Consider the following 10,801-nt stretch of genomic DNA (forward strand, 5'->3'; position numbering starts at 1 on the left):
GAGATGCCAAATCCGTTTTTGGGGGTAATTTTATTCCGACCGGAAAAATTTATGTGACTTGATTAAATCACGATATGGTATGTTGTCCGAGACAAAATTTTCCATTGTTTACTTCTTATGTTTCTGCCTTGAACTCGTGGAGACAGAGAGAGGCAATAAATCAGAGTCGTTTCAAACACATATTTGGCAGCCCTGATCTTATAGGTGAAAAATGAACAGCAGAATGGGAGCAAGGGGTATGCTATGTGCTGTTTGCTGCATCTATGCAGCAATTGTTACAGCTTCATTTAAATGAGACCAAATTGATAATAACTAGTGCAACCCATGCTGGGTTGAAACAACAGGAGGCGTTACAATGTTACTTGAAATAATTTATGGATAGTTGGCTGGAAGAACCGGTCACGCTGACGGTCAACTTTCTTGAAGGACATGCTGGTTGTGCTGTTATCAACGCGCTTTTCCTACAATCCGCCGTTTGTTTATCTCGATATTTACACTCCCATGTTGTGATTTTGCGTAGATAAGCGCCAATTACTAATACACATTTGGATCGAGTGAGAGATTCAGCGGTGCCACCCCCAGCCTTCACGCCGGTTCACCCCCCTAGATACCGCCCTGAGTCAGCGACTTCGAACGCGCAGTACCGCAGCTTGGGCGGTGTTGTTGTTGTTTCCGTTCGGCTTTAAATTGCGGCGTCGACAACGGCGAAACTTTAGTCGGTGCCAGTATTTCAGACCGTTACGACAGCTTGCGTTCTCGAGCCGCTCTAGAGGAGAAAATAAAAGGACCCGCAGAGAAATTTCTTCGCCAGGACATCCCCTTCAGCAAGCCGGAAGGTTCTAAACCGCCAACTCATTTGCAACTGCCAGGTGTCAGCCACGATTAGTTAGTTCTGTGAGAGCATGTGCCGATTCTGATTCGAGAGAACAGTGTTCAGTGATTTTTGTTTGAGTGTTCAGCTGAGAGAGTCGACAAGCGTAGTACAAATTATCTACTAAGTCTAGTACCTGATAAGAGCCACATAAGCAGCATAACAGCGCTAACTATGTCAGCATCACCAATCGCACGCCAAGCCTGCAGCCACATGCAGGCGATTCCATCCAAGAGAGTTCTGATCCATGACGCATCCGAGCTACCGGCGTATTACTCGTCCACACCCGGTGGCACCATGTACTCAACCACACCAGGAGGTAAGTGTCCACCGGATGAACCCTTGCTGCAGATGTGCGTTATTCCGGCTTGTCTCCGCTTTCGCTACTTGTGATGGGCCAAAAAATCAGCACGGCACCACGGTGTACGATGCTAGTGAAAAAAAAAGATAAAAGTTCTCGTCCTTCCGGCCGCGATGAAAGTCACGACGCAGTAGTGCCTAGTGCCTGGTGAATTTTAATTTATGCAAAATATACCGAAGAAATAATCACGTTTTGGTTCAATTTGTGTAGAAAATGATTGCCGACTTGAAGCGTCTGACCAAGCGTTCGATCTAAACCACGTGATAGCGATCGCGAAACGCAATCAACATCTAGAGGAAAGTTATTTTTAGCTAGCGCATCCACCTCTCTTGTTCCTGGTTGAGCAACTCTCTCGCTTCGAGTGTGCAAAATTTCTTCCATCTTCCATGCGGCTATCATGCGGAAATTTTTTTTTTCGAAATTCTGCTCGTTCTCAAGTCGAGTTTTATTCAGGATTTTGATCAAAATTATTGCATCAAATTAGTTGGTGAAGTCTTGCTGGGTGCACTCAATAAAGCTAGGGGTGCGACAGGCTAAACTAACAACCGGTTTCACGTGTTTCAGGAAACAATGATATTGCAGCGGCGACCGATCGGCAAAATGTCCGTAATGGTACGCTAATAAGGCTACTTACCTTGAATATCGGGCTCGAATATTGCGCAGAAACGTAATACGCGTGAACTGCTGATTCCACTGTAGCCACCACAATCATTAAATGGAGTCGATGAAGCATTTTGTTTTATAAACTTAACTTCGACGTGTACGGAACAACTTGCCGTCATTGATGTCATTCAACTTGTTTGCAACAATGTACTCTCGCTAGGGCAAAACCAGTTCTTCCGAATTCATTTTCGAGAACTTCTAGCGAATTGTTAAATTTAAACATTCATTGTGGCAATTAGGCGACAAGGAAATGAAGAATGACATATTATTAGACGTTTTCGCGTACGAAGGCGTTGATTGTGTTGAAACAATTTCGAAAGTTGACGATAACTTTCGGGTGCCATTTTCGCTTGATTGAGTTTGCTTTCAAATGATTGATCGCGAAACATTTTCCATTTTTCATCTTCGCAGGTGCGAAGTTAGTGTGTTCACAACAAACATTCACTTTTATTCGGAACTAAATGTGAAACATGATAGCACATTATTTGTCGAAAGAATTAACGGCCATGTCAATTTGTAAATTTGTCAATTGAAATGAGATATAACTGGTGAACTGATGGCATGATTTTTGGGAAAGCAGAACTTCACGTAAAAAACTTTGAAGTTTTGTCCCGTTTTAGCATTCATTTCAGGCATGTATAATTATGCTGAATTGTTTCCAGATCTTAATGAACGTTCCGAAAATAATTTAATTGTGATGTTTCTTCTGCCGGTGCACGCAATTCTTTTGCTTGATTTAGTTATTTATTTATTTTTTGTTAAGGGGGTATTCTAGTGTAGAGACATGAATTTCGAACGTTTTTTCGAGCTAAAAATAAAACAAAGAATATTTTTGCTATCCTTTTTTTCATTATTTGTTCATCTATCTTTTAACAATAAAACAAAAATTGAAAATCAAAAACATCTTTTTTGACAAAATGGCGGCCGCTTGAAAAACAAAATGCAGTTTAAAAAGGTTTTTTCTTACGTTTCCCGATTTTTTAAAAATAGTAAAATTTAAAAAATATTATTTTTTAGAGGTTCATGCGATTCGACATGAATCGTGTACGCCAGTTTGAAAAAACTAGTTTTGAGAAAAACGCGTTAGAAGTTCATTGTTATGGCCGTATCAGGTTAGATATCGCATAACTAAAGGGGCTCTAACTCGGTAAATAATAGGATTTTCAATAAGTCCTTTCTAGAGCATATTCTTGAATGCCTAAACTACAAAAGCAAGAAGGATTATTTTTTTTTCAAATTTCTAGACTAGAATACTGCCTTAAGCTTCTATAATTCACCATCTTACCACTTTTATAATGGTTCCTGAAAATTTAAACGTTGAAGCGCATAAATTTGCACACGATTCAAAGCCTGGCCATAACTGATTAATGATAATTTGTGCAATAACGGACGCTAATATTATCTACACACATCGCTGTCGAAAAAGGGCCAAATTCAGAATGATTCAAAGATTTTAGTATATGTGACCTAATGATGAATGATGCTAATGAATTATCCAATAGCGAAGAATGTAATTAACGTTCAATTTAACCAATACACAAAACAGGGAATCAAAAACATTTCAGACCCGTTCATATTTTTTCACTTTGACATACTATATTTATAGGTATTTTGATTTCGCCTCGGAAGTCTTAGATGTTTTCGAAACATGCTTTGAAATGTCATCAAACAAAACAGCTCTACGAGATGGACTTTAATTTTTTTCTTCTTTCGGGAATAACTCGTTCAAGTTTATTAGCGCGATTTTTTTTCCTTCCGATAGTAGGTACCATTTTTGTGCCTAAAGCTTGCTTTTCAACCCTTCACATTGAAGAAAAGTTTACGAAAATCTTTGCGTATTTTCCCCCCAACCAATCAGAACGAAGCGCGGGATCACTTGCGAAGGAGCAATAAACGATAGAACTTCCCAAGCTTTTACTGCGAATGAATACCAATTCGCGTTGCTTTGACAGTAGACTCTGCCTACATCGGAAAGTTCTAACAAGACAGTATAGAGCTAATTGAAGATGCTACTTGCTGACACTGTCACTGTATATAAGAGTGCCAATGAGAATGGTCATTTCGAATATTCGAACGGGACTTCCTGCAAGATATTGATACCATATGCAAAGTTTCAGCTCAATCGAACTTTATTTACTAATGTATAAAAGTTGTCAAAGTTGGGTAATTTTTTTAGGTAATACAAACAACATTGAAAAAAAATGAAAAATTGATTCTCTCCAGTCTTTTCTAGTTTATTTTTCGAATATTTCCAGCTTCTCCAAAATTTGATTGGCATCTCTGTTTGTGAGTAATATGAACGTGTTTCATCAATCTCCTACAAATTGTTTTAGTTGTAAATGCAAAAAAACGCAAGAGCACGTGAAAAATTTATTCATTCTAAAAAAAAACTTGGAACAAATATAACATAACCTGAAAAGTACACAATAAGGTTGCAATATGGTTGGATTGCCTGCCTCAATCTTTATAAAAAAAACTAATTTCATCTGAAATCAATGCAACTTCTACTGACCTACGATAAACGAATAGGTTTTGGATATGTTTATCAACTTACCGTAATTTATGAATGGTGATGATAATCCTTATGGAGCTAATATTCCTTGGGCCGTAAATCATCTTCACACAGCTCTTGAAGCTTTTCATTCCGACGAGAAGTACCGTTCTGAATCATATTTCTGATAGCTTCATATTTCGGACACTCTTTAAAATTAACTTGAAATGCCTAATTCACTGATGATATAACTATAAAAGTAATATCACAATTGATTCTTTAGAGTAACCCTTTAGTTATATCATCAGGGCATTAAGCATTTAAATTTAATTTTGAAGAGTGTCCGAAATATGAAGCTGTCTGAAAAATGATTCTGAACGATATTATTTAATGAAAATGTTATAGAAACTGTATGAAATCAAGAGTTCTGTTAGAAAGCAATGAAAAGCAAAAATGTCCCCATAAATACGAATAAGTCGATCAGATCAATTCTTATCGCATTTATCTATTCCCGAATCAGTTGTACTCATCAATCATATTCAGAAGCGGTAAGTGTAAACAAACATTTAACTTTTCTTTGTGGGCGCTTCGAATTAATATCGAAAGTTAAATAATCCAAGTGAACCTAAAGCTATATCGCATGAAAAATATATACATTCCGGTTAAAATGCTATAGGGGAAATGGGGGGAAAGTGGTCACCCTAAGGAGCATATCCATTTCCTGTGTCCACATACCACTACAATTTCCGTTTTTCGAAGAATATTGTAGCTCAACTCGTTGTTGTTCAAGATAGCAAGCGGTTTTTATTATTAAAATTGAAAATAGTACATTTTTCATTACTAGGAGTCGTAATTGAAATTTTCTCAAACGTACAAAAACATAGTAGGAAACACATAACGTTTTTCATATTGAGGCTTGGTTTTGGTTGGGGTGGCATATTTTTCCTGGGTCAAAACCACAAAATAGACCCCTTTAAGAGCTGAAGGGGATAAGTACATCAACTTTCTAAAACAGAACATTGTCAGTAGTAATCCTCCACTCCACCCCCACCCCCACTCCACCCCCAAAAACAAAGTAATTTCAATGCGAAATAATCGCTGAAATTGAACAAAATATCTGTTCAACTCACCTAGAATATGTGAACAATGGTCCAAACTGCTGATTGGTCGAAGATATCAGGTCAAATAAACTAAATTTCACTAGAAATTCCCCAAATTCGAAACGCACAAAACTATGGCCGAATGACTACCGGGAGAGCGATTTTTGTTTTTATTCATATTTTGACATGCGACAGCTCCACTGAAGTACAGGGTGACTCAAAAGTCATGAAATTCTTCAAACATAAGGTGACTATCAATACGGCGTCAATAGTCAATAGATATACTACCAAACAAGCCGGTGACCACTTTGACCAATTTTTCACGTGACCAATTTGCCCCCACTACCCCTATGGCCGGGGCTCTGCCAGAACGAACCAAGCGCCAAAAACATTATTTTGAGATATTTCAATTTGAAGTTTGGGCTCCCACTAATTGACCGTGGCTGATTAAATCTATTTTTTTTATCGCTCACATGTTATAAGCAGGATGTCGTCGAAGCACTGAGACTATAAATGTCTGTAAAATAACACATAAATATTGAAAAAAACACTGTTTGTTATGGTACGCATGTACTTAGTTAGTTATATACGCATGCTCTCAGTTCGCTTTGGCAGAATTAAAATTAAAGAACATAGTTCCCAGTTCAGTGTGGTTGGATGTATTTTTAGTCTGAATCATTACTAAAATAATACTATTAAAAAGGTTGAGAAAAGCCTAAGATTCTTCGCCGCTGATCAGGTCGAAATCAATATCAACATTGTTTTGATAATCGGGAAGATTCATGGTTTACAGGAAATACATATTTCATCAGATGTTGAATGTCGTTGTACTTCGCCCGAAAAATGCTGTGCCCATTTAGATGTTAAAGTTCCCTTTTGGTTTGACTAAAAAATGTTAAGGGCCTCCTAATCTCTTCCTCAAGTCTAACTCACAGAATGGATCATCTGGGACCTGGCTATACTTAAACATAAGTATTCCGGTTTTCGATTTCACCACAAAAATGACTTATATACTCAGCCAGTTCACATTGTCTTTGCAAATATCGACAAGACGTCAATGCCAAAAATGGTTTGCAAAATTTTATTCTGACAATTTTGAAGTTAACGTTGCTTAAAGATACATCATTTTTTGGAAGACTAGTGATAACTGATGGAGACAAAATATAGGCATTGATTAATTAAACTGTACCTAATGCTGATTCGTGAAAACACTGATTGAAATGATTGAATTTATCGAATTCGACCGTCCATAATCAGATAAAAAAAAAATCATCTATCATTCCCGAGGGAAAAAAGACATAACATGAATCATTCGAATTTCGATATTTTTACATTTTATTATCTGAGCTGTGTACTCGATGAATTTATACTCAATTTATCCAGAGTGATTCTCAATCAATTTCCCCTACGCTTCGATCAACATCTCAGCCATGACTCAGCGAATGTTTGTTTCGAACTACTTTGACGTTCGATTAGAGGCGAATGAACTGCAAAGTTTAAAGCCTCTTAAAAACAAAGAAAGAAAGAAAGAACGTTAGATGGCTTAGGCGTGAGCGACTTCCAAAGCGCGTGACTTTGTTTCTCACTGTACAATATAAGGGGGAGCATGACAGTAAAAAGGCAAGCGTGAAATTAGCCTTCATTGACCTGCCTGAATCCAGAACCGCCTCGGGTTCTAACCAGCAAAAACTAAATTCCCATATTAACGATCTCATAAATCATTGATCTTCTGCGCTTAGTCAAAACGGAAAAAATATCAGTGAAGCTTTATTGTTTCGCTTTTTCAGTAGAGCTTTGTTTGAATCTGTACTTTGATCTATATCTACAAAGGACTTCTGATAAACCGAATAAACTTCCCACAACCGATGAGATCATTCGTACCCACTCCAATAAAAACACGGCCAACTGATAGCGCCGAACCTCGGCCACGACTCCAAGGACAATCAGATTATCTTATCAGCAGCAATATAAAAAAATAGCACCCAAACTCAGTCGTTGACCTACTCTAATATATCGCTGTCGTAAGTTAATCAAAATAACGTCCAATTTCAGGCGGGGAATGGGCGTGCACCATTTCGAGTCAACAGCTCGACAAAACAGCCAAATGAAAACAGAAAAGATCACACACGTTCGTCAATCGTTGAACTATGTTACGCAATAGTTAATAATACTAAGGCAAGCCACTTCAAAGAGAAGCAAAAACTGCAAAGTTTTTTTTTGCTGTACATAAAGTGTAAAAGAATAGCACTTTATTCTAAGCCGACAAGATGTTTACGGCATTCTGCGCTTTCCCCTCATAGTTACGGCGCACATATGGGTCTTCCAGTGGAACTTAAATTGAAAGCCAATCACTTTGAAAATAGATCAAATTTTATTCAGGAACCGCACTGCTCTACAGTGCCGAATGGTAATTGGCAATGATTCCACGGCTGCTAAAATTATCCCACAGCTTCCCGTTCAGTAAAGGGGCGGTGAACATGTGCTCGAGAATATAATATTCTCTCGAGATCAGAGGCATTAAACGTATTCCGTTTCATACAGCAATCTACATCTTTATAGTAAAAAAAGAACGTATATGTTGTTCATCAGTGTTGGTAGTGTAAAAGCAAAAACAGGCCACTAAATTTAAACTGATTGCCTTCTGTTGCACTGTTTAAAGTGAAAGGTGTGTCAACGAATGACAGGCTTTTATCTGATTCACATTTACACCTCACTTCGTCAACCGAATTCTAGATTGATAACGATCGTGAACCACGTGATGCCAAATGAAAGCCGATCAAAAACACTAAAAAACCTTCGCTAATTTGAATATCTCGTAAACATGGTCCCACCGATGATCTCACGGATCCAATGCCGTCGCAGCAAAGGTTAATTCCTTTTCGCTTGTGATGTAAACACTATCGTATATCTTTATTTTTAAAGATAACATGTAAACAAGAGGGCTTGCATCACAATCTAGTTCAAACAAATCCAAACCAGCCAGATAACGCATGTCGAAGAGTTATTTTTGTCGTGCGATAATTTTCTTCAACTCATTTCTTTGTGTACTCTATCTAATCGGGTGACTACCATCTTTACAGGAACTCGCATTGTTTACGAACGGGCCTTCCTGATGAATTTGAAGAACTCTCCGCTCGCCCGCACCCCACCGTCTAACCTAAGCAATCTACCTCACAACATCCTGCGGAACAGCCCGAATCGGAGCGCCAGCAAGCCCAAGACGCAACAGCAGTCCCACAACTCGCCGCCCAAGTACGATGACCACCAGGAACAATTCGACATGGATCTGTAGAGTTCGGGAGCGTTCCCGGGAATATTTTGTTATCTTGAATAATGAAGTTCTACTCTAAGTTCACAAATGATATAAACTTTATAAGTTTATTCTATTTTCTCGTTTGTAAGTTTAATGTTAATGAAGCCGCTTCGCGATGCCGGTTTGGTGACACAGCCGTTGCTGTTGAATCAGGCGCGAAGACTGCTATACTCTATCGTCACTAATCATAGATAAACCGAAGACAGGGTCGACCCGTCTTCCAAGTATGTTTAATAAAACCTATTTTTTTCGTTTTTCGCGAGGATAATCAATCCATTTCAATTGTGCTAAACAGTTCGGCTATAAGCGCTAGAAATTTGTGATACTGGATAACCTTATCTACGGTATGCTATGCTTGGTGCCGTAGATTGTGGAGTCCGCTTCTAATGTTAGTTCCATGAAGCAACAATGCCTGTTAGTTCAGAGGACACCTAACCGATTAAGTATCGAACAGCTAGATGTTACAAAACGAGTGGAATTGAGCGTCTTTTTTCCTCAGACACTGATCGTTTTAGTAGACGTTTGAGGACCATTATTTCATTGTTTTGTTTTTAATTTACAAAAAATATTTGTAGGAACGAGTAGAAATATTGCCAATGCTGTAACAATTCAATATCAGATAGCAATAGGCGGCATCCACAAACAACCGCAGTTTGTTTTTATGTGTATGTAAGGAATATGAAATTGAGAAATAAAATTGTTTCAACGTCTAGCAGAGTCCGCAGGGCGAATCTAAAGAACCACAATTGTAGAAGCACGTTGGAATGATATTTTAATATAGAAACTATGATTAAATAATTCAGGTGTTATCAAGCGTTGTTATGAATTTCCGAAATCCGATACATAAGTGTTTACTGAAAGTGCACATTAATACAAATAACATTTCCGATTGGCCTGATCTTATTTCTCGATGCTCATTAGATTGCTGTAGTTAGAATCTGCACGCACAACTCTTTTTACAATAGTGCTCCTACTGATCAGCTCTGGAATACTTTGACAGCTGATTGTTTGGAAAGATCTCTTCCTTCAATGGAGAGAGCATCATTCTATTTTCAAGAAAATAATTGAATTGTGTTTGAATATCATTTCATTTCTATTTTCTGTTTCATGTTTTTTTTCGAAAAACAAAATAAAAATAAGGGTTGTTCCCGAACCATGACTGAATAGTTGACGTAGGATTACTGTAAGATGCCAATAAGATGATGTTCAATGTGTAAAGATATGATTGATGATGTTCAAAAAATGAAGTAGTCACGGGCCGAGGTTGTGTTACTTGTAATGTTTTATGAGTATGTTTTGCGCTACATTAGAAGAGAGGTGGTCCAAAATCCGTATTTTTAAGCGTCATGGTGCATTGGTGCCCAATGCCATAGTAGTGTTTTGTTCTTTATTCTTTGGCCTTATTATCTGTACCCCCTCCCCCCTCATCGTCGACCGACAATCGCGGACAGCTTCATAACACCTAAACCCCCGCCCCTCCCCCTAAAGTTGTCCACGTGGTATGTGGACAGCCCCTTAGGATAACTAATATGGTCTCCGGATGACCTGCAGCTAAAACTTATCCTTATTTGTGCCATGAAAAACCATAGGTAGACCTCCTGGCAGAAGAAAAGTTAATTTTTTCCAGAACCGTGTTATTCAAAATAATGACAAAAATATAAATATTTTTTTCTTTATACTCAAAATACGGTACAAGGTGATAAAAAGACGGGACAATCAAAAAAGGGCCAAAAACGGTACTGTCCCGTTAAAAACGGTACGTTTGGTCAGCCTACCAACAACTGAATATTGACAAGCTGTCAAGAGAAGAAACCGAATTTCTCAGACTGAGGTCAGCTTAATTCTGAAGTGGCAGCGTATTCGCGATTTTTGCATTACGCACGAATGTCGCGAAAGTCATTTAAGCCGCCATATGAATGTTCTGGTAGATCGTAAAAAGAGCTTAGAGCGAGAAATGAAGGGATTGCTAATTGCGAAGGTGTCTGTAGACCGTCTACGGACA

At 38.2% G+C, this 10,801-nt stretch overlaps 1 protein-coding gene across 1 annotated transcript; it reads left to right on the forward strand.

The window, feature by feature from the left end:
• The first annotated feature begins 696 nt into the window (after positions 1-696).
• LOC129777226 (eukaryotic translation initiation factor 4E-binding protein) lies at positions 697-9,597 on the forward strand. Its single transcript, XM_055783380.1, has 2 exons — positions 697-1,190; positions 8,567-9,597. The coding sequence occupies exons 1-2, from the start codon at positions 1,046-1,048 to the stop codon at positions 8,776-8,778; spliced, it is 357 nt and encodes a 118-aa protein (XP_055639355.1). The 5' UTR covers positions 697-1,045; the 3' UTR covers positions 8,779-9,597.
• Positions 9,598-10,801: the final 1,204 nt, after the last annotated feature.

The sequence above is a fragment of the Toxorhynchites rutilus genome, chromosome 3, assembly GCF_029784135.1.
Source record: "Toxorhynchites rutilus septentrionalis strain SRP chromosome 3, ASM2978413v1, whole genome shotgun sequence".
NCBI lineage: Eukaryota > Metazoa > Arthropoda > Insecta > Diptera > Culicidae > Toxorhynchites > Toxorhynchites rutilus.

Bases quoted from the DNA above. Each gene is read 5' to 3' on its own strand.
- LOC129777226 (XM_055783380.1), top strand. From the start codon at position 1,046: ATGTCAGCATCACCAATCGCACGCCAAGCCTGCAGCCACATGCAGGCG. The intron at 1,191-8,566 runs GTAAGTGTCCAC...CCATCTTTACAG, and splicing joins GTACTCAACCACACCAGGAG to GAACTCGCATTGTTTACGAA.